At 39.0% G+C, this 25,476-nt stretch overlaps 1 protein-coding gene across 1 annotated transcript in view; it reads right to left on the bottom strand.

Annotated features, from left to right (window-relative positions):
* Positions 1–25,476, bottom strand: part of lrp1b (LDL receptor related protein 1B) — a 255,407-nt gene that overhangs the window by 56,642 nt on the left and 173,289 nt on the right. Inside the window, exons 30-34 of the mRNA XM_031893508.1 lie at positions 21,348–21,480; positions 9,042–9,161; positions 6,288–6,410; positions 5,887–6,021; positions 2,253–2,387 (exon numbers count right to left, since the gene is read on the bottom strand). Coding sequence (XP_031749368.1) covers positions 2,253–2,387; positions 5,887–6,021; positions 6,288–6,410; positions 9,042–9,161; positions 21,348–21,480 — 646 coding nt within the window. The remainder of the gene's footprint in view (positions 1–2,252; positions 2,388–5,886; positions 6,022–6,287; positions 6,411–9,041; positions 9,162–21,347; positions 21,481–25,476) is intronic.

Raw genomic sequence — 25,476 nt, 5'->3', positions numbered from 1 at the left:
TGCCCCCAATAAGGGGTAATTATATCTTAGTTGGGATCAAGTACAGGTACTGTTTTATTATTACAGGGAAAAGGGAATCATTTAACCATTAAATAAACCCAATAGGGCTGTTCTGCCCCCAATAAGGGGTAATTATATCTTAGTTGGGATCAAGTACAGGTACTGTTTTATTATTACAGGGAAAAGGGAATCATTTAACCATTAAATAAACCCAATAGGGCTGTTCTGCCCCCAATAAGGGGTAATTATATCTTAGTTGGGATCAAGTACAGGTACTGTTTTATTATTACAGAGAAAAGGGAATCATTTAACCATGAAATAAACCCAATAGGGCTGTTCTGCCCCCAATAAGGGGTAATTATATCTTAGTTGGGATCAAATACAGGTACTCTTTTATTATTACAGAGAAAAGGGAATCATTTAAACATGAAATAAACCCAATAGGGCTGTTCTGCCCACAATAAGGGGTAATTATATCTTAGTTGGGATCAAGTACAGGTACTGTTTTATTATTTAAGGTAAGAATGGGTAAAAAAACACTTATTTGCTGTCCTACTTATGGTTGGAGCTGTTGCAGGATAACTTATATTACAATATTCTCATGTCCCTTACTAAATTTCTATCCAGTAGAGCATGGAAATCAAGAAAGCAAAAACAAACCTTAATAACAATGTATTGTCTCATCAAGCGGGTTATCATTTGAAAATAGCTCTGACAATTACAAAAATGTTCTGATAGACATGTCCTACACTATGCCAGGATATGTATTTCCCTTAGGCCTGGTTTACCAAAAGTAGTTTGTAGATGTCTCAGTCTATTTGGTTTCTCCTCCATTGACTAAAACGTGTTTGAAGCTGAAATATCTTTTGATTACGCTTGCTCGTTATTAAAGTCATTCATTTCGGTTGAAATAAAATAAGCTTGGCAGCACCCAAGAATTTTAAATGTAATTAATAACTCTAATAGAGTTTAGCTGTGAGAAAATGATATTTGACACAGACATATTTTTATAAAGAAGAAAAAAAAAACATAAATACGTTAAGATAGGGCTTAAGACAATACTTATATCTGAAATGGACTACAGGTATGGGATCCCTTATCCGGAAACCCGTTATCCAGGGGCCATCTGTCATAGACTCTATTATAAGTAAATAATTCTAATTTTTAAAAATGATTTCCTTTTTCTCTGTAATAATAAAACAGTACCTGTACTTGATCCCAACTAAGATATAATTACCCCTTATTGGGGGCAGAACAGCCCTATTAGGTTTATTTCATGGTTAAATGATTCCCTTTTCTCTGTTATAATAAAACAGTACCTGTACTTGATCCCAACTAAGATATAATTACCCCTTATTGGGGGCAGAACAGCCCTATTGGGTTTATTTAATGGTTAAATGATTCCTTTTTCTCTGTAATAATAAAACAGTACCTGTACTTGATCCCAACTAAGATATAATTACCCCTTATTGGGGGCAGAACAGCCCTATTGGGTTTATTTAATGGTTAAATGATTCCCTTTTCTCTGTAATAATAAAACAGTACCTGTACTTGATCCCAACTAAGATATAATTACCCCTTATTGGGGCAGAACAGCCCTATTGGGTTTATTTAATGGTTAAATGATTCCCTTTTCTCTGTAATAATAAAACAGTACCTGTACTTGATCCCAACTAAGATATAATTACCCCTTATTGGGGCAGAACAGCCCTATTGGGTTTATTTCATGGTTAAATGATTCCCTTTTCTCTGTAATAATAAAACAGTACCTGTACTTGATCCCAACTAAGATATAATTACCCCTTATTGGAGGTAAAACAAGCCTATTGGGTTAATTCAATATTTAAATGATTTTTAGCAGACTAAAGTAATGGAGATCCAAATTACGGAAAGATCCCTTATCCGGAAAACCCCAGGTCCCGAGCATTCTGGATAACAGGTCCCATACCTGTATATTAATTAGAATAGATATGCCTATACATCCATGCCTTATATTTATTTGTATTACTGCTCCCACACTGGAATATTACATGATTCATTCCCTGCCATTCACAGCCACCAAACTGTATATCCACATATTCCAATACCTCATTACGAGTGGAGGTTTATCTTAATGGCTCCAAGAAGAATGTAATTTTGCCTTTGAAGACAAACTGTGCCTTCTTCAAATTGAAACAATCTGTTACTAAGCGGAACTTAAAAGACGTAAGTTCAGTTTTTACTGCTTTTGACACACCGTCTTAAGAACTTACCTTCACACTGTCGGTTTTTCAGGTTTCTCTGGAAGCCAGCCTTACAATGACAAACAGCAGGGGTATTTGTTTGATTGCAATAGGCATCGTCTCCACAAGGATTTACATCATCCTCACAAGAGAATTCACCCATCTCTGGGGAAAAAGAATATAAATAAATATTCAAGATTTAAGATTGGAGAGGCAAAATGATTGGAACTTGGTTCCGAGTGAATTTTGAAAACATTATAAATATATGATTATATCTATGTGATTATTTGACAGGAATAAACTTCGATGCATAAGTATGAATTTGTTTGAATATAAGTAGCGATGAGCGAATCTGTCTTGTTTCGCATCACGAAAAATTAGTGAATCTTTCAAAAGATTCGCGAAACAGCGAAAAATTTGTGAAGTGCTGAAAATGTCTCGCATCAAAAGAAATTGTTGCCTGCGACTAATCTCTTGACGCCCACATCTATTCTTTTGTTGCCCACGGCTATTCTTTTGTCGCCCACGGCTATTCTTTTGTCGCATGGCTATTCTTTTGTCGCCTGTGGCTATTCTTTTGTCGCCCACAGCTATTCTTTTGTCACGCGGCTATTCTTTTGTCGCCCACGGCTATTCTTTTGTCACACATGGCTATTCTTTTGTCATGCGGCTATTCTTTTGTCGCCCATGGCTATTCTTTTGTCACGCGGCTATTCTTTTGTCACCCGCGGCTATTCTTTTGTCGCCCATGGCTATTCTTTTGTCCCGCGGCTATTCTTTTGTTGCCCACGGCTATTCTTTTGTTGCCCACGGCTATTCTTTTTGACGCGTGGCAAATTTTTCCATCCGTTTCACAAAAAAATCCACCAATGGCAAAACGCAGAAATTCTCTGCAAATCCATGCCTGGCGAAACATTTCGCCCATCAAAAATATAAGAATGCCCACAACTCATGGTCACAACATAAAATTTTGTCATCCTTGCAAAGAATAATTTGCAAATGTATCTGCTCCAAAATTTATCTTTTGCTTGTTTCATGCAAAATAATTGCATCATGATAATGTATTAGCTAGAAATATGCTGTATGAAATATTCACACTGTTTCTGAAGATGCTTATTTTGATATTTATGTAGAAGTTCTTGCAGTTCTAAAGTGAAGAATCTAGCCAACTACATGATCTTGTGATTTTCTTTCTCCTCAGCTATTTAATTATGAAAGTGCTGTATCCAAAAATAACCTAGATTACACGTTCGTTCCTGTTTTCTGTCAACGATATTCAATTTTTCCACTTCGACAATAACATATTCAAGAAAGAAGATCAGAGGCTAATACAGTAAGTACATCACATTGGGGTAACCACAGGTCATGTCCATCTGGTTCATTATCTCTGACTATTATCTTCAAGTATCTATCTGCCATCTGATCTACTGTTTCTAGCTATGCATTTAGCTCTAAATGTCAATAAAGGCGTCTGTTCAGTCCATTATTCTGCTCTTCTATAAATGTAATGTTGTACAGGTAATTGAAAAGTCCCATCAAGATTGTATACCATTTGGAATTAAAGATTACAAAACATTCTCAGCATGAACATCTGCAGATGTTCTAAATATTTATGCCAGGCTTGCCCATATTAAGGGGTTTTGCCATCATCGCTTGATTACTGATTGTTGGTTGATGGCTTTTTAAGCAAAATGAAAATACACCAAAAGGGCATATAAATAGCTAAGGGAATAAATACATTTTCTAAAGAAGGTTTAGTCATTTGAGTGAATTAGAAAAAGGTGCTTGGGGATACAGCTTCAAATTAAACTTGGCAGCATTTCCTCAGTTCAGTTTCACAATGAAAAATAATTAAAACACAAAGATTCACCAACTGAATATTATCTAACAAAGCATTGTTTAGCTTTATGCCTGACAGGATCCAACTTAGGTTTTTATTATCACGTCTAAGAATGAAATCTTTATATTGTAGCTAATCCTTTCGAACCCAACAATACAAGACATGGACAATGAGCTTATTCATTATTTAAACCTTTAAACCTTCACTATGTCGACTAGAACTCATCACATCGTCATTGTAATGTGTATACAATACTCCTTTACTCTAGAAGAGAATACAATCAATTCAGTTTTAGTTAAGGAGGTTTGTGTGTTGGGGGCCCTTTGATTGATGTTATGCAGCAACTCATGCCACAACCGATCAAAAAGTCATGCAGAAATTAAAAATATATGGCAGAGCATTACAGGGATTTCCAAATCTCATTGGCATCTTCTGCTTGCACTCCATTGATTAATATTTGACACAAATTTTTGTCTGATTCACAAAAAACTTTGCTGCAGGTGAATTCACAGACAGGGTGAGACTAGGCCACCGGGACACCAGGAAAAATCCTGGTGGGCCGCGGTGGCCCAGACCCGACCCTTGCCGCCACTCCCTCTGCCCGACCGTTCCTCCCCTGATGCGTTAAATCTACGCGTGTTCAGGGGAGAATGTCAGGTGGGGGGTTAGGGGGGCACCTGTGTAGGGGGGGTTAGGGGACGCGGCCGGTGGGGACACCTGCAGGGTCCCCGGGGCGGGAACCCCAGTGGGCCTTGCACCCCCCAGTCCGATCCTATTCACAGATTTTGATGTAAATTTGTTTTTTCACTCATCTCTCAATGCACCATAGGCTCTACAATCCACAGCACTCAGAGGGTTGAGCTGTAGTGATAAGCAAATCTGTCCATTTTCGCTTTGGAGGCGATATACGCTGAAAAATCCGTGAAACGGTGAAAATGTTGCGTGTCAAAATGTCCAATTTTTTTGATACAAGTCCTTTTTTTTCTATGGAGGCAAATTTTTGGTGCACGGCAAATTTTTACACAGCAAATTTTGTCACCCATTTTGTGAAATAATCCACCAATGGCAAAAGGTGAAACATGAAATCCATGCCTGACAAATTATTTCGCCCATCACTATTCAGCTGGCCTTTTTGTGTCTGAAACTGGCCCTGGGATGGTCAAGTTATTGGGCTGGTGGGTTTCTTAAAAAAACCCTTATCATTTTCTAGATCAGTGATCCCCAACCAGTGACTCGGGGGCAACATTTTAATCCCCAACCCCTTGGATGTTGCTCTCAGTGCCCCCAAACCAGGGGGTTATTTTTTAATTTCTGACTTGGGGGCAAGTTTTGGTTGAATAAAAACAAGATTTCCTACCAAATAAAGCCCCTGTAAGCTGATAGGGTGCATAGAGGCCCATAATAGCCAATCCCAGCCCTTATTTGGCACCTCCATGAACTTTTATGGTGCTTGTGTTGCTCCCCAAGTCTTTTTACATTTGACTGTGGCTCATGAGTAAGAAAGGTTGGGGATCCCTGCTCTAAATAATTCATTTTTGGATGCCAATAAAAAGAGGACTTCTAAACATGCATTTTGGTACTGAATGACTATTTTATCCTACCATTTTCTAATTCATTTTGTCTTCTTCGTCTTCTTACAAAATCCGTGCTGCAGGATGATTTGAAATCGGGAAATGTATATGTAAAATCTTTTTTCTTTTTCATTTGGTAGAATTTAAAATGTAATTCTGTCTGGTCTTTCTTTCTTCCAGGAAAATAGGAATTATTTGGCTCCTTGCCCCAGATATTTAGTATAACAGAGTGACTTCTCTATAGTATACTCACCCATTTTACAGCCTTGTTCATCACTTTCATCCCCACAATCATCAAATTTATCGCACTGGAGATCCACAGAGATGCACTTTTTATTATTGCAGGTGAACTCGTCCTTTTTGCAGGGTTTCACTTTTTGTCTTGCTGCTAATGTATCATGCAAAGAGAGTATAAATCACAATTAGCTTTTACTTTTTTTACTGAAAAGCAACCAGCATGAAGAAGGGATGGCCAAGAAACAGTAGGGTCTCTCATGCGTTTCCGATATAATTATTTAACAGTCGACTTTATAGCACAAATAAACTTTCAATTAAGATTTCAATTAAGGTCAATTATTCTTTTTTTTCTCGCCAACGATTTCGATCTAATTACATTTAAACTGAGACGTGTGGTGTAAGTTAAATTCCACATACCACAGCAAGCTTCATCCGAGTTATCACCACACTCGTCCAATCCATTGCAAATCTGTTCTGTTCTTAGGCACACTCGGTTGTTATGGCATCTGAAAGGCCTTGTGGGTGGGCACAGAAACTTTACTTAAGAAGAAAAACAGCAGAAATTAAAACTCAAGATTTTATTTTTGAAGTTCAACTTAGTTTGTGATATGAAATCTGACAAATGTTCATGGTCTCATTCAGTGTTGCCGAACCTATATGTTCCCAAAATGTTACTTAACTCCACCTCCAGGTACTCTGGTTTCCTCCCACAACCAAAACTAATACAAGAGTGCAATGGTTTAAAATGATAGCTAAAGCCTAAAACCGAATATGGCTTAATGTGTTTATACTAAACTTACTATACCAACACTAAGGGGCACATATTTACTAATCCACGAAAATCCGAAATGCGTCCGAATGCGTTTTTTCCGTAATGATCGGTATTTTTGCGATTTTTTTTCCTTGCCGTCACGACTTTTTCGTCGCCGGCGTGAAAAAATTGGATTGGTTCTTCCGTCGTTTACAATTGCTCAATGCGAAAAAATCGCGACGGTGACGAAAAAGTCTCACAAAATATGATAAAGTCGTGACGGCGATGAAAAAAATAGCGCAAAATACGAAAAACCGCGACGGCGACGAAAAAGTTGCAAAATTTTCATTTCCAATCCGATTTTTTCCCATTCAGGATTTGGATTTGTGGATTAGTAAATGTGCCCCTAAGTAGTAATGATTTAGGCCTTCAAAGTTGTGGACAGGACCTCACCATTTTGTAGGCCATATTTTCAGTGTCAGTGACTCTCACATACTCTGTGAGTTCTGGATTGCTATTGAGAAGCTAAAGTTAGGGGGTGGTGGATATCATCAAGAAGAAAATTAGGCTTACCTGTCATAGAAGCTAATGCTACGGGGTTGATTCTTAAATAGTGATGAGCAAATCTGAAAAATCTGTGAAACGTGTTTGTTGCGCGACTTTTTTGTCCCCTGCATCTGTTTTTTGTCACCCATGGTTTTTTTTTTTTTTGCGTCTTATTTTGGACGTGATCGTGCCTATTTTGCCACGACCATGCCCAATTTGCCACGACCAAAACTTTTTTTTGACGCACAACAAATTTTTCCACAGGGAATTTTCGTGGAAGTTTCACAAAACAATTCACCAATGGCGAAATGTGGAAATTCGCTGCAAATCCATGCCTGGCGAATAAAAATTTGCTCATCACCATTCTTAAACTCTAATATACTATGTATCAGTTTCTAAGGTGCCATGCCATGTGAATATGAATAAATTAGGAACATATCAACTCCTTTTTGTAGCAAGAGCTCATCAGTTGTGCTTATGTAGAAAAAACTGCATAAACACTTTTTTGAACTTTCTGATGGATTATGGGTCTTAAAGTGCTTCTGTTTTCTAGAGAATCTGTGTGCAACCCACTGTGGAAAGCAGAGGGTTAGGCTAAGGGGCTGATTTACTAAGACACGAATTCCAACCGAATTGGAAAAATTCCAATTGGAAAACGAACATTTTGCGACTGTTTCGTATTTTTTGCGATTTTTTCGGCGCCTTTACGACTTTTCGGAAATTATCGCGACTTTTTCGTTACCAATACGATTTGCGCGAAAAAACGCGCGTTTTTCGTAGCCATTCCGAAAGTTGCGATTTTTTCGTAGCGTTAAAACTTGCGCGAAAAGTTGCGCTTTTTTCGTAGCGTTAAAACTTAAAAGGCGCGACGTTTCGCACAAGTTTTAACACTACGAAAAAATCGCAACTTTTTGCGCAAGTTTTAACGCTACGAAAAAATCGCAACTTTCGGAATGGCTACGAAAAACTCGCGTTTTTTCGCAAAAATCGTATTGGTAACGAAAAAGTCGCGATGATTTTCCGAAAAAATCGCAAAATACCGATCATTACGAAAAAAACGCAATCGGACGCATTCGGCCCGTTCGTGGGTTAGTAAATGTGCCCCTAAGAGTCCTCCACTGTCGGAATTGGTCAATAAACAGTTTCCATGTTCTCAAAGCCCATATAAAATCCACACAAAGGCAAATTTGCTTGCCCAGAGGCATACTTTTTTCATTTTGTGAATAATTTTTCTTATAACATTCCCCCCTTTCAATCCATTGGTATGAGGTACAGGCGGTATAGTCAATGTTTTCCCCATTTGGCCAAGAAAATGCCAATTTGATATTAGCCTTAAGACAATGCTAATTTAAAAAAAAAAAAAAAAATAGATAAGTAGTAGTGATGAGCGAATCTTTCCTGTTTCGCTTTGGTGTAAAATTCGCAAAACGACAAAAAATCCGCAAAACGCGTTTGTGGTGTGACCTTTTTGTCGCCCATGTCTTTTTTTGTTGCCCGCATCTTTTTATATTTTTACATGACCCTGCCTATTTTGACATAACCCTGCCCAATTTGACTCGACCACGATTTATTTTTTTGGACGCTCGGCAAATGTTTTTTGCGGCAAATTTTTGCAGAAGGTTCGCAAAACAATTCACCAATGGCGAAATGCGAAAAATCACTGAAAACCCATGCCTGGCAAAAAAATTCGCTCATCACTAATAAGTAGTATATTCGATATGTTATAAGCACTTTATTAATCAACTTTTTGTTCTCCAGGTTAAAAGATCTTGGCTAAATAAATATATATTGAAATACAGGTAATCGGCACATAGATTTACTGTATGTATAAAACATTCAAATCTCACAGAATATTTCAATAAGTAAAACCCTACCACACATTTCAGGCACTTCATCTGAGTTATCTCCGCAATCATCTTCCCCATCACATAACCATAATTGTAGTTTGCAGAGAGTATTATTGCACAGGAACTCGTCGGCTCTGCATATATTTGCTGTTTCAAAGAGAAAGGTTAGAGAAAGAAAAGAGGGAAAAAAAATAAAATCACATTTACTGGGAATGTTTTTTTTTCTCACAAAACGTAAAACAAAGTAATAGCAACTTTGTTGTCATGGCCTGCAGGAGATAATGATGTAATGACTCACTATAACAAGAAGCCGGGAACACAACTGACACAGGCTGTATTATTACTGTACATTCCGTTTGAAGTGTAATTATCAGCTAAAGTCTTTGCTTTCTTCCATGTACCGTTCGAACGGGTGGATTGGTAGATAAAGCAAAACAAAATGGTCTGCTGTTTTACAAAACATTGGTTGGTGGGGGGCTATGCCTTTCCGTTACTCTGCATAGCGAGGTTTATTGGTAAGTGCTATGGAAGGGACTGTATTTATACTCGTTAACTCATCTGTGATTTTGCACTGCATATCTGAATGTTAAGGTGGCAATGTAAATTGTATTTGAATGTTATTCGGAAAAACTTGTCAAAAATATAATTACTACTACTACTGGTATAGTATCCCATATCCAGAAACCCGTTATCCAGAAAGTCAGAAAGAAATTATTGTAATTTTTAGAAAGGATTGTTTAATAATAAAACAGTACCTGTACTTGATCCCAACTAAGATATAATTACCCCTTATTGGGGCAGAACAGCCCTATTGGGTTTATTTAATGGTTAAATGATTCCCTTTTCTCTGTAATAATAAAACAGTACCTGTACTTGATCCCAACTAAGATATAATTACCCCTTATTGGGGCAGAACAGCCCTATTGGGTTTATTTAATGGTTAAATGATTCCCTTTTCTCTGTAATAATAAAACAGTACCTGTACTTGATCCCAACTAAGATATAATTACCCCTTATTGGGGGCAGAACAGCCCTATTGGGTTTATTTAATGGTTAAATGATTCCCTTTTCTCTGTAATAATAAAACAGTACCTGTACTTGATCCTAACTAAGATATAATTACCCCTTATTGGGGGCAGAACAGCCCTATTGGGTTTATTTAATGGTTAAATGATTCCCTTTTCTCTGTAATAATAAAACAGTACCTGTACTTGATCCCAACTAAGATATAATTAACCCTTATTGGGGCAGAACAGCCCTATTGGGTTTATTTAATGGTTAAATGATTCCCTTTTCTCTGTAATAATAAAACAGTACCTGTACTTGATCCCAACTAAGATATAATTACCCCTTATTGGGGGCAGAACAGCCCTATTGGGTTTATTTAATGGTTAAATGATTCCCTTTTCTCTGTAATAATAAAACAGTACCTGTACTTGATCCCAGCTAAGATATAATTACCCCTTATTGGGGCAGAACAGCCCTATTGGGTTTATTTAATGGTTAAATGATTCCCTTTTCTCTGTAATAATAAAACAGTACCTGTACTTGATCCCAGCTAAGATATAATTACCCCTTATTGGGGCAGAACAGCCCTATTGGGTTTATTTCATGGTTAAATGATTCCCTTTTCTCTGTAATAATAAAACAGTACCTGTACTTGATCCCAACTAAGATATAATTACTCCTTATTGGGGGCAGAACAGCCCTATTGGGTTTATTTAATGGTTAAATGATTCCCTTTTCTCTGTAATAATAAAACAGTACCTGTACTTGATCCCAACTAAGATATGAATAATCCTTATTGGAGGCAAAACAATCCTATTGGGTTTAATTACTGTTTAAATAATGTTTTTAGCAGACTTTAGGTAGGGGATCTGAATTACAGAAAGACCCCTTATCCGGAAAACCCCAGATCCTGCGCATTCTGGATAATGGGTCCCATACCTGTACTACTACTACTAATAATGATGATTAGAGATGTAGCGAACTGTTCGCCGGCGAACTAATTCGCACGAACATCGGGTGTTCACAAGTTCGCAAACTTTTTGCGTATGTTCACAATTTGGGTTCACACATGGTGTTTTTCAGCCTAGTACTGGTGTAAGCAAATCCCATTTCCATGGTGCTAATAGTGCGAAATAGCAAAAAACGCCGCGTATTTCCGCTAGGTCTGCCAGCTGCCTTTGCGGTTTTACTCAACGCTGTGTCAACAAAGTATTTTTCAGAGACATTTTTGCCCTTGATCCCCCTCCTGCATGCCCCTGTCCAGGCCGTGGCACCCTTTAAACAACTTTAAAATCAGTTTTCTGGCCAGAAATGGCTTTTCTAGGTTTTAAAGTTCGCCTTCCCATTGAAGTCTATGGGGTTCGCAAAGTTCGTGAATATTCGCGCTTTTTTTGGCGTAAATTCGCGAACACATTCGCAAACTTTTTTTTTGAGGTTCGCTACATCCCTATTGGTGAGTTTTCTACGACTTATGGATGCTAGATTGCTAGTCATAGGTGTATGTTTTTGGATATGTTAGGAAGGCCATACTGACAACAATGGCAAATGTCACCAATTTATTATTTCCTGCTTGCATCTTCCTGAAGACAATCTAAATATTGTTACTGATATTTATAATAAAGGGTTAAATCATTCTAGCAGTTGTAGTTCAGCAACATCAGGGTTGCATTTTCAAAGCTTACAAAGGTAAATTGAACCTCTGTGGGTTTGTGTTGCCAAATTTTGTTAGTTGCAACTATGACCAATTTTTTTTCAATTTGGTATATGTGTGCTTCATAGACCCTGTATGTATATGTATTACTTTCTTAATTCCATTTTAAGTATCCATACGGTGTATGAAACAATAAATTGTTTGTCATAGTTCCACAATCTTCCAAATGTCATTAAAAATTGGCATATAATTTCATGTGATAAATGACTTCATCAATAGAGAAGGGCACTATCATTTGTTTTACACGTCCAATAAATGTAATATTGGAAGTGAATGTCTATGAAGTCAGGTGACTTACTGTACGAAAAGCTATAGGCAAGATATATTTGTATGAAAAGCCTCCCTTATTGAAAGCATGGCACAGCCAATGATTAATGAGTATATAGCCAATGATTAATGAGTATATCAAACAACATAGATCTCTAGTTTTAATTCTTTATTGCTATTAATTAATTTTAGCCATGTCTAATACAATATTATTTGATCTATATATGGAGTTTAATCTAGTGAGAGAAATGAAACAAATTGAATATAATATTCACAATATTGGTTTTTTCGAGGTTGAAATTGTTCCTATTGAATTATTCCACAATTCCTATAGAAATGTTTAATATATAGATCAGTGTTTTTCAACCTTTTTTGGGCAAAGGCACACTTGTTTCATGAAAAAAATCACGAGGCACACCACCATTAGAAAATGTTAAAAAATTTAATTCTGTGCCCAGCAGCAGTGCCCCCCTAGTACATTGGTGCCCAGCAGCAGTGCCCCCCTAGTACATTGGTGCCCAGCAGCAGTGCCCCCCTAGTACATTGGTGCCCAGCAGCAGTGCCCCCCTAGTACATTGGTGCCCAGCAGCAGTGCCCCCCTAGTACATTGGTGCCCAGCAGCAGTGCCCCCCTAGTACATTGGTGCCCAGCAGCAGTGCCCCCTAGTACATTGGTGCCAAGAGCAGTGCCCCCCTAGTACATTGGTGCCCAGCAGCAGTGCCCCCCTAGTACATTGGTGCCAAGAGCAGTGCCCCCCTAGTACATTGGTGCCCAGCAGCAGTGCCCCCCTAGTACATTGGTGCCAAGAGCAGTGCCCCCCTAGTACATTGGTGCCAAGAGCAGTGCCCCCCTAGTACATTGGTGCCCAGCAGCATTGCCCCCCTAGTACATTGGTGCCAAGAGCAGTGCCCCCCTAGTACATTGGTGCCCAGCAGCAGTGCCCCCCTAGTACATTGGTGCCCAGCAGCAGTGCCCCCCTAGTACATTGGTGCCCAGCAGCAGTGCCCCCCTAGTACATTGGTGCCAAGAGCAGTGCCCCCCTAGTACATTGGTGCCAAGAGCAGTGCCCCCCTAGTACATTGGTGCCCAGCAGCATTGCCCCCCTAGTACATTGGTGCCAAGAGCAGTGCCCCCCTAGTACATTGGTGCCCAGCAGCAGTGCCCCCCTAGTACATTGGTGCCCAGCAGCAGTGCCCCCCTAGTACATTGGTGTCCAGCAGCAGTGCCCCCCTAGTACATTGGTGCCAAGAGCAGTGCCCCCCTAGTACATTGGTGCCCAGCAGCATTGCCCCCCTAGTACATTGGTGCCAAGAGCAGTGCCCCCCTAGTACATTGGTGCCCAGCAGCAGTGCCCCCCTAGTACATTGGTGCCCAGCAGCAGTGCCCCCCTAGTACATTGGTGCCCAGCAGCAGTGCCCCCCTAGTACATTGGTGCCAAGAGCAGTGCCCCCCTAGTACATTGGTGCCCTGCCTACGGCACACCAGGCAACATCTCGCGGCACACTAGTGTGCCGCGGAACAGTGGTTGAAAAACGCTGATATAGATACATCATTTTGCCACTGCAAAGTAGTGTTCAAAATCAAAATCTCAAAGATATTTATTCTCCACAATGGGTAGGTTTCCTAGCTGGAACGGCACCATGTATTTCCCAACACTAAAATAAGATAAATGCTAAAAATCATCATCCTCCTTCTCTGATTGTCTTCCTACACTAAAATAGACCGACTGACTAGATTTGCAAAGAAATGGAGTGTTCAAGATCAGCACAAAGAGAAATAGTGCTACATTGGCTTGTTAAAGAAGGCTTTGGATGGCTTCTAGAAGGACCCTACAAACAAATATGGGTAGAAATGCTGTATTTTATATACTGAACTTACTGCAATGACCTAAAGTTCTAGATTCTCTATAAGGGGGAGATTTACTAAGGCACGAATGCTTCAAATGCGTCCGTATGCGTTTTTTTTCCGTAATGATCGGTATTTTTGCGACTATTACGCTGCCGTCGCGATTTTGTTGTATTTTCGGATTTTCCGCCGTTTACAATCGCTCAATACGAAAAAATCGCGACGGCGACGAAATAGTCGCGCAAAATACGATAAAGTTGCGACGGCGATGAAAAAGTCATGGAAAATACAAAAAAGTCACGACAGCGACGAAAAGACGGCAACATTTTCGTTTCCAATCCGAATTTTTGCCATTCGGGATTCAAATTCGTGCTTTGGTAAATCTGCCCCTTAGAGTAGGGATTTAGGCTTTTGAATTTGCATGTAGGGAGTCGCCATCTTGGATTTTGTTAGGTGTACTCTGGGCTAATCCAAGTTTAGGGGGAGTTGCAAATCATCAAGCAGAAATGATGTCGTATAAACTGATGTTACAGGGATGATTTTTAAATTCTGATGCCAATTGCACAGGTTTCTGAGCTGCCATGTAATGTGAATCTGAACGAATTACTAGTGATGAGTGAATCTGTCTCGTTTCGCTTCTCCCAAAAATTTGTGAAGTGGCAAAAATGTTGTGCAAAAAAAAAAAAAAAATTGTCAATTTTTTTTGACCCAAGTAATTTTTTTTCATGAGGGACAGATTTTTTTTATGCGGGTGACAATTTTTTGTTGCGGGCGACAATTCTTTGTCTCACAGCGAATTTTACACCCATTTCACGAAACAATCTGCCAATGGCAAAATGCAGAAATTCACCACGGATGCCTGGTGAATTATTCACCCATCACTACTAATTACTAATCAACCTTGTGTTACTTTTATATTCTATATATACTGTGTATTGTGAGTGGTGTATTGGTAAGTATGCCCAGAGCATGTGCTATATACAGGGTCGGACTGGGGGGGTGCAGGGCCCACCGGGGCTCCCGCCCCAGAGGCCTTGCAGGTGCCCCAGCTAGCCGTGTCTCCTACCCCCCCAAGGGGCCCCCCTAACCCCCCCCGCAGGGCCCCCACCCGACTTCCTCCCCGAGCGTGTATAAATTGAACGCGTCAGGGGAGGAACAGTCAGTAGGGGAGCGCCGGCAAAGGTCGGACTGGGCCGCTGGGGTCCACTAGGGCTGGGGCCCACCGGGATTTTTCCTGGTGTCCCGGCGGCCCAGTCTGACCCTGGCTATATATACTGTATATATATATAAGATAAAGAGGGGGGCATTTAAGAGGTACAGACCCTCCCTGATACAGGGTTGTGGTTGCCATCAGCTGTACAGAATCTCAAAACATAAGAGCACATTCTCAATGCCCCTCACAGTAAGCAAAGTGCAAAAACAGACCTCAATCAGCCATTATTTGCACTTTTTCTTCACTGCATGGGGTATTGTGCTGATCCACTGTGCCATCCATCCAGTTTTATAGGGGTGGGTGTGGGATGGCTCTTGCACCAATTAGTGCTCTTGCACTTGGGCCCCCAGAGTAGTCTCATCTAATTGTGATTTGTTTAACAATTAGTGACTTTTTCTAGGAATAATCCAGTTGTCTTTTTGAGATTAAGAATGGCATTTTTATTCTTGGAGCTGGGGGTTTTATGTGTTTCCTTTACAATGAATGTCAAGGTGATTTTAAAGTAGGGATGCATCGAATCCAGGGTTTGGTATTCGGCCATGATTCAACCTTTTTTCGGCAGGATTTGGATTTGGTTGAATCCGTGGTCGAACCGAATCTGAATCCTAAAAAATCAAGTGACTTTTTGTCACGTAAACACAGAAGTGGAAAATTTTTCACTACGTGTGACATTTAACCCTTCCAAAACCATATTAGCATATACTAAGTAGGGTTTGGATTCGGTTCGGTATTCAGTCGAATCCTTTTACGATGAATTTGGGGGTTCATCCAGATCCAAAAAACTGGATTCGCCGCATCTCTATTTTAAAGAAATAGATGGGGGGGGGGGGCAATTTGCAAATTTTTGAAAATGTTTTTTGAATCTCTAAAAAAAACTTGAAAAACTTGAATCTGAAAAAAAGAACAGTTCCAGAAAAACAACTTGATTGCAGTAAGATTGCATTGTTTCATTCACTTTCGATGAGTCTATAAAATTCAGCACAAGTTAACCTGGTTTTAGCTGGCAAATTATCAATTTTTAGAAATTGATAAATCTGGAAAATTTAATATGTTTTTATATAAATTAGTAATTTTTAGCTGAATTTGTTTTTCAAATGCAGCAAGAACTTTAGAATCAATATGTCTATGTAAACCATACTTATATATACATATATATATATATATATATATATATATATATATTTTCATACTAATATATACAATACATTACTGTTTAGCAACAATCATCTATATTTGGCTATCCATGGCAAAGGCAAAGCAATAACCCAAGATGATTATACTCTTTGTTTGCTAATGGCTTGTAAAGAGTAATTTAAAAAATAATTGGCATTGATATTCTCCTATCCTGGGAGGATAGACAAGAAATTGGCAAGAAAAACTTGAAAAATACTTGAAATACTTAAAAAGTATTTCTTTAACTTGCACAATAATTGGTAATTACTGCAGCAATTTAGAGTTTATTACTTTGGGTTTAATATGTATGCTCAAGTTTATTTTTTAATCTGATTTCTGAAAGAATGAAATAAAGTATTATTATAAAGCATTGACTTTGAATCAACATAAACATAGTCAATACTGTGTAAAGGGAAACTACACCCCCAGAATGAATACGGAACCAACAGACAGTTTATATTATGTTAAGTGACTTATTAAAGAATCTTGACAAACTGGAATATATATATCAGTAAATATTGCCCTTTTACATCCTTTCCCTTGAGCCGCCATTTAGAGATGGGCTGTGTACTCCCTCAGAGATCAGCTGACAGGAAGTGATGCAGCTCTAACTGTAACAGGAAGTAGTGTGGGAGCAAATGGCAGAACTCTGTCCATTCATTGGCTGAAGGGGCCTAGCATGTATGTGTGCCTTGGCTTGTTTGTGTGCACTGTGAATCCTATGATCCCAGGGGGCGGCCCTTAATTCTTAAAATGGCAGTTTTCTATTTAGGATTACCCAATGGCACATACTACCAGGCACGGATTTGTGGAAAGGCCACAAAGGCCCGGGCCTAGGGAGGCACAAGTTTAGGGGCAGCATGCCGCCCCGCCGCAAAAGAATTTTTAAATTTGGCTCCCATACGGAGCAGTCGGGACCTCTCCCCACTGCTCCGTATGGGAGTGTAAATCTGCGATTGCGCATACGCATTGGTGACGCATGATCGCGCATGCGCACTCGGGGGGAGAGGGGGCGGCCTCGGGGCGCCCAGAAGTTGAATCCGGCCCTGCATACTACAAAAAAAAATATTTTAATAGAGACCTACTTTGTTTGGGGGTATAGTTTTCCTTTAAAGAGCTATTTGCTCCTGAGGAAGCGTGCCGTGAGCACGCGAAACGCGTTGGGCTTTTTGTTGTGTCCGATATACTGCTTCACACTGTAAGTAGCCTGCATTGTGCAGGGGCTTTATTTTACATTTTAAACTATTTTATACTATTTTCGATTCCTCTTCATTCCATATACTCTGAGGACTAAGGATGCACTGCAATCAATAGCCGAATTGACTTCTCTACATGCTCTTATTTTAATTAAATCTGGTGAGCATTTACTTTGGACACATCGTGTGGGTGTGATACACTGCATTGGGCTGATATATAAGCACTTTTGATTGTTCGATTCACTTAATATATTTGCACATTTTGCACCAAATTAGAACGCTAAAAATCTTTTAGCGTTTTAGTCACAAAGAAAGTTTTGTACGTATTGCACTAGTTTTGCTTTTGTTTTTCTCTAATTCCATGCGCTTCCATCAACACGATTACACATATATATATATAAACATATATTTAATAAATATTTATATATATATACTGTATATATAAAAATCCTTAGGAAGTAGGCCGCTCAACACAGGACTTATGGTGAACAAAAAAATTTATGGTGAACATAAATTTTTTTGTTCACCATAAGTCCTGTGTTGAGCGGCCTACTTCCTAAGGATTTTTGTACTTATTAACGAGGACTGCACCCAGGCAAGTTTGACCTTTGGATATCGAGAGTGCCTTCCCTACGACTCTATACTGTATATATATATATATTATTCAACAAAACAAACATACTTTCCCTATTTATTTTCTTGACTGAATATTTTCCCAGGAGTTTTTTCCCCATATTTCACCCACTTGGATGTTAATGCTTGATCAATGTGCTTCTTTGTTTTCACAGAAAAATACATTTGCAGCGCTGAAAGTCTTAAATTATTCTTCCGCAAGGAATTGGAGTGTATTTTCTGTACTGTCAAAGGCAATCAGCAAGAGACTTATTTATTGTAACTGACAAAGAATATAAAGGTGAATAATTTCCTTAGAATATTTTACTTGGTCTTTTGTTGTATTACATTAAATGGATTTGGGCTTTTGCATTTGTCTGTGTATAAAGCTTGGTCTTGGATTTGACATGTCTTCAAAGAGGAAAAACTGTAGGAAATAGTATGATTACCTGTTTCCTGTAACAATACCGCAGACGGTATATTCATTTAAATGTCTGCTATGCTAATGTTTGCTTCTCAACCACAAGGCACTGATGGAAATACGGGCAAAGATGAAATAATTAGTTTGACTTTTCTTTAGATTTATTTATTATTCTTTGAACAAAATGCCATACTAAAATAGAAGCCTCCAATTTGTGTTTATATTTGTGTGCTTTTGTTGAAAACTTTTATGATTAGCTGCCCAAAAATGACACCAGGGGGCCGATTTACTGATCCACGAACGGATCGAAAGTGTCCGAATGCGTTTTTTTCGTAATGATCGGTATTTTGCAATTTTTTTTCACCGCCGTTGCGACTTTTTCGTAAATTGTCACGACTTTTTCTTAGCCGTTACGACTTGCGCAAATTGTCGCAACTTTTTCGTAGCCATCGTGAAAAAATAGCAAAGGTTTGCCCGCCGTTAACTAGCGCTCAATATGAAAAAGTCGCGACAATTCGCACAAGTCGTAACAGCTACGAAAAAGTCGCGACAATTCGCGCGTCGTAACAGCTACAAAAAAGTTGTGACAATTCACAAAAAAGTCGCGGCGGCGACAAAAAAATCGCAAAAAATACGAAAAAGTCGCAAAACGTTCTTTTGCAATCCGATTTTTTCCCATTCGGGATTCGGATTCGTGGATTAGTAAATCAGCCCCCAGGAATCATTGTGAAAGGGACAGAGATGTATTTACAAGACCTGAAATGGATGGATACATTGGAGATGTTGCACAGTGAATCTTGGGGGACAGATTTACTAAAACTCAGTTTTTTTCTTGTTTTTATTTTTAAGAAACCATGAAAAAAAACTCATTTCCACAATGACACTTATCAAAAGATCTGAACTGAAAAAGTATGAACGAAAAAATGTTGCTGAAAATTTTCAAAAACATGACTTGGATCAGAGGAGCTAATTGTAAGGCTCTGCTTGGGTTTGAACCTGGGTCTTCCTGGTTGCTCTCCCTAGCCACTGGGTCAGGAGATCAGCAGGCACATGCTCATGTCCCATTCATTTTCCCTTCCACCTGTTTTACTGGCTATGTTACATCAACCCAGCAGCCATATTGGTTTGGTTGGGGTCAGCCAATCAGGGCTGAATATATAAGCCAGCCCTCCTCACTTCCTGTCCCTAAGCATTGGCCTTAACCCTGAGCACTGTGGCATGACCCTAGCTTTCCATTCCTTGCTCTGGTTCTTGACCCTACTCTTCATCCTTCCCTTGTTCTAGCCCCTGTTTTGCTCAGTCCTGTTCTTGCTGGGTTCTTTTTTGGCTACTTCCCCCTGCTTCTGCTTTCCCATATACTCTATCTGCTCCGTTTTGCACCATTTAGTTACCCCTTCTACATCTGCTCAGTCCTACACCATCCAGTTACCACCTTTTTGTCTGCTCCGTCCTGCTCCATCCAGTAAACACTTCTTTGTCCACTCCATTCTGCTCCATTCAGTTATTACTTCTTTGTCTGATCTTTCCTGCTCCATCCAGTTACTGATTCAATACCCTCTTTACCCTGATCTCACTCCTGTACCTTCATCACCAAGATTCAACTCCTGTCTACACAATACCAGACACTTTCTCATCCTTAGTGATCCCTTACTATCCTTCACACTAATATGACTACTCTACACTGCAATCCAAACAAAATTCAGCTTTTGTCAGTACGCCGGACCTCCATGGAATAAAAAACATCAGCCTTTCTTCATTTCTTTTTAAAAACACTTAAAAAGAAATGAATAAAGGCTGATGTTTTAGATACCATGGAGGTCCGGCGTACTGACTAAAGCTGCATTTTGTTTGGATTGGGTTTTGCTCCTCTAGGCTACGGGTTCGGGGCTTAAGCACCCAGACCACACGTTGACTTTGGTGAGATTGAACTTCTTCAGATTGTGTTTTGGCTGTGTACTTATAGGTGGCAGGCCCGGGGTTTACACACCCCGGCCAATAAGTTATTTAGGTACAGTTACCTCTTGTCTTTAATTTATTATATTTACTTGCTACCTTCGCTATTAATTTTTTCATTAATTATCATTGTTTTCTTTTCTTAATTGGGTTTGTTACACTACACTGCACAATAGTTATTATCAGAAATATTTTTGACTTTTTCAGAGTCAAGAAGTAGCCTTTAACCATATTTGTGTGAACCTCTAAGAATGAAAGAGAACAGTAAAAGTTCAGCTTGATATCCGATAATCCCCAGATTCCCAGAACAAATAAATTAAATGGTGAGTTTGACTTGGACTGATTTTTGTATGATGAAAGAGTAATAGTGTGTCAGCACCAATGGTTCTCAGCAGCCAAACGGAATAGATTTGGGAATAAAACATTAGCTCATGTTTCTCCTATTGTGCCATTTGGTTGGTTGTTCATATCTCTTATCTCTGAACCTCTTTGGAATTCTGCTTGTATTAACCGCTGATATCACTACACATATACAATGTTTGTTGATACCCAGCTAATCATTGAAATTAGCTATTTTTTATAAGATCAGCTAATCCTTAATTCTGCAATAGTTATTCCCTGCCACATTCAAGAAAATAAATATTCTACTGTTTAATAATTGATTTCAAATGCAAATACAGTCGAAACTTGGGAATCCTTTTGAAAAGAAAGTCACAGCGTTTTACTCCATTGTATAGAACCCTTTTTTTCAAAAGCCATTTGATGACAAAACTCATTAAATTAAGCAAGATAAAAATTTGTTTTGGGGTCCCAGATCATTTATTCCATTAACCTTACAGTACACTTGGGGGCTGCTAACTTATTGGAGCGCTTTACGCAAATGAAATAAAACTCACAGGCAACCTTTGAGAAATGAGACAGAAACATTACTAACCTCTCTCGCAATTATCTTCATCACTGCCATCCACACAGTCTTGAACTCCATCACAAAACCACCTCAGAGGGATGCAATAGGCTCTGTTCCTACATCGAAACTGGTTCTCTTTGCATTCAGCCACACAGTCATTCTGTAGAATAAATAATAATAATTAAGCAGGATGACGTCAAAATCAACTGTAAAAAACATTATCCTTCCTAATAGGACTAGTAGTAGAAGTTATAAAATCAAAAACAATAAAACAAAAAGATTAATTTTGGTGTTAATGCAATTAAAATACCGAATATAAGCCGAGGTACCTAATTTTACCTAAGAAAACTGGAAAAAACTTATTGACTCGAGTATAAGCCTAGGGTGGGAAATGCAGCCACTACTGCTAAGTTTTAATAATCAAAATAAATACCAATAAAATTACATTAATTGAGGCATCAGTGGGGTAGATGTTATTCAGTAAACTAGCTCTGTTAGCGGGGAAGAGGGTCAACAAAAACAATATGAGTACTACCCCACGCTCATTGCACATTGGCAAACTGGCAGCAGACCCGGTCACTGAGGGATGTAAGGGCAAATAAGTATTGCTAGTGGGAGCCTAGGCCAGGGCACTGGAGGGTCTGGTTGCGGGTGGCCTAATTTGCACACAAAGGAGAGAGGGTGCTAGTCTAGAGGGACCCATGACACCCGACTCGAGTATAAGCCAAGGGTGACTTTTTTCAGCACATTTTGGGTGCTGAAATGCTGAAAAACTAGGCTTATACTCGAGTATATACAGTACATAAAACCTCCATTGTTGTTGAATGTACTTAGTACTTATCTCCCTGTATGTTGCCATCAGACTTCTACAAACCAAGAATTAACTGCATGCCCTTCGCTTTGTATAAAGATTGGTTTCCTGAAGATTGGTTTTCTATGGGGAATTCTAACTTGTTATTTCATAACCCCATATGATGGCAGTATACAGAGCGGTAGGCAAGGGGTCATTTACTGTGTGCAGGAGAGGGTGCAAAGAGCAAAAACATTGTATATCTTTGATTAGTGCAAATTAGGGAGCAGCAGCAAATGTAATGCCCTGTACTTACCTCTTCCTTTATGGGAGGTGGTAGGGATAAAAATTAGCGATGAGCGAATTTTTTCACCAGGCATGGATTCACAGTGAATTTCTGCATTGTGCCATTTGTGAATTGTTTCAAGAAAAAATTTTTGTTGCACGTCAAATTGGGCGCGGTCTTGTAAAAAAAGCCAGTGGTTGCGTCAAAAAAGGGCGTGGTCGCGTCAAATTGGGCACGGCACATCAAAAAAAAACACGGGCAACAAAAAAAAGATGCGGGTGACCAAAAAGAAGGGGGCAACAAAAAAAATCGTTTGATAAATGTGTTTCGCGTTTTTTTCGCCATTTCGCAAATTTTTCACCGTTTTGTGAATTTTTCATGAATTTTATGGTGAAGTAAAACGGGACAGATTCGCTCATCACTAAAAGAAATGTTTTTTATGTAAGTGCTTCTGAAATTAGCACTTAAGGGTAGACTTTTGCCTCCCTTCAATGTTCTTTCACATGCGTCCACTTTAGTCTTTGTTAAGGACAAACTAAACAGTTTTATGACCAAAGCTTCATCTTCTCTTCTAATGTGGGGACTTACTGATGAACCGTATCTGATGACAGTTGGGTGTTTCTGAACCAATTCTACCATGACAACATACTCTCCAAGCCCGTGGGGAAGCAAGAACTTACTGTAATATAGTTCACTAAAAAGTTGCACTCCGTAGCTCTGACAAAGAGTTTTACAAATAATTCCTAGAGCTTTTTTTGGTAGCTTACATCAATAAACTATGAAATATTCCTCTGCAACCGTGTTGTTTCTTTCTTGGAGATATTATAAGAAATTGGTTTGTGAAATGGGTAATATATGGTTCCTTTTACTAAACAACATAGAATAGAAAATGCCAAGCTTTCAAATGTCACAGGGTTCTCTTTGCATTGTTCGGATAAATCATTCTATCTCTGTCATTGCTTATTTTGTACGACTTGTAAAACCACTGACAAACACAACTCTGATTCATTTTCCTGACAGCGAGTATAGCTCTGTATTGACAGTATAAAGAACGTTTGATAATATGCAGACTGAATCCTTAAATAAGAGAATTAGATAAAATAATGCCATATTAACCAGATATCAAAGGTTTTGGGTCAGACAATGAAATAAATAGTGATGGGTGAAAATTTTCACCGGATATTGCTGCAAAAAAAAAACATGCCCAAAAAGTTGCATTGCAAAAAAAAAAAAAAAAGTGGCTCATTGACTTTCATTTTGCAAAAAGAATCATGGACGATAAGAATCACAAAAAACGTCTTAATCCAGGAATTAAATAAAGACTGTTACAATTTGCCTAGCATAGTCCCCCAATGAGTTGTACATGACCTTGCTAGCTTTTAGATGGCGTAGTTTCGTATTAGCGTTTGTCATGGTTTTTACATGTGATAAATAATGAAATATGTGTGTGTTTTTGACTAATTATTTAAATGCATGAATTTTAGCTCTAAGCATGATTCAGGGTATCGAAAATAATATGTTAATAAATCTGGCCTTCTATGTTTACTTCCTCCCTTGGTCAACTTATTTAGTCAAATAGCCCCCAAAGTCACCTCTATGCTGGCGATACTCAAATGTATTTCCCCTCTCCCAATCGCAATCAAGATCTCTTAACTCCGTACTTTCATTCCCATATCCAACACCCATAACATCTAAAAAAGTCACTATTAATGACTATAGTGTCACGCCCTCTACTGAACCTAGGCCTAGTGCTTAGAGGTTTGTCTTTGGTTCTTTCCTTCCTTTTACTCCACATTTCCAAGGAATAATTAAATCATGTCGCTTTCATTAAAGAATATTTCTACAATACAATAATTTATTACTAGTGATGAGCGAATCTTTCCCGTTTTGCTTCGTCAAAAAATAGAGAAAAACAGGAAAATTTGCAAAACGCTTTGTCATGTGACTTCTTTGCCACCATTTTTTTGTTGCGCACCTTTTTTTGCCAATGGCAAAATGCAGAAATTAACTGCAAATCCATGCCTGGCGAAAAAATAGCTCATCACTACACATTTCTTTAAAGATGCTTATCCACAGGCTAGCATTATGTCAGTATGTACTAAATGCCACCTGCTTAATTCAACAATCAATGCCACTTCTATCACTAGAGATGTAGCGAACTGTTCGCCGGCGAACTAATTCGCGCGAACATCGGGTGTTCGCAAGTCCGCAAATTCGCGAACTTTTCGTGATATTCGCAATTTGGGTTCGCCGGCACCGAAAAAATCGCAAAACTTACGATAACGGTACGAATTCTCCGAAAAAATCGCAAAACTTACGAATGATCCGAAAAAGTCGCAAAACTTACGATAACGGTACGAATGATCCGAAAAAGTCGCAAAACTTACGATAACGGTACGAATGATCCGAAAAAGTCGCAAAACTTACGATAACGGTACGAATGATCCGAAAAAGTCGCAAAACTTACGATAACGTTACGAAAGCTCCGAAAAAGTCGCAAAACTTACGATAACGTTACGAAAGCTCCGAAAAAGTCGCAAAACTTACGATAACGTTACGAAAGCTCCGAAAAAGTCGCAAAACTTACGATAACTTTACGAAAGCGCCGGAAAATACGAAAAAGTCGCAAAATTACCGATCATTTCGAAAAACGGCGTGTGTCAATTTTTCAGAGGTTTTTGCCCTTGATCCCCCTCCTGCATGTCACTGTCCAGGTCGTGGCACCCTTTAAACAACTTTAAAATCAGTTTTCTGGCCAGAAATGGCTTTTCTAGGTTTTAAAGTTCGCCTTCTCATTGAAGTCTATGGGGTTCGCAAAGTTCGCGAAAACTTTTTTTTTGAGGTTCGCTACATCTCTATCTATCACTTCACTGACTTCTGATTTTTACCAACCCCACATCTTATGTCTTAAGGTGCCCATACACCTTCAGATCTGCTCGCTTGGCGATGTCGCCAAGCGAGCGGATCTTCTTCCGATATCCCCCACCTACTAGTGGGCGATATCGGGCGAATCCAGGCTAATTCGATCGTTTGGCCCTGGGGACATCGAATTATAATGACGGGTATAGGCAAAGTCGGTT

The sequence above is a fragment of the Xenopus tropicalis genome, chromosome 9 (genome assembly GCF_000004195.4).
Source record: "Xenopus tropicalis strain Nigerian chromosome 9, UCB_Xtro_10.0, whole genome shotgun sequence".
Taxonomy (NCBI): Eukaryota; Metazoa; Chordata; class Amphibia; order Anura; family Pipidae; genus Xenopus; species Xenopus tropicalis.
Note: the sequence above shows the minus strand (reverse complement) of the source record. Positions and strands in the feature narration are given on the sequence as shown.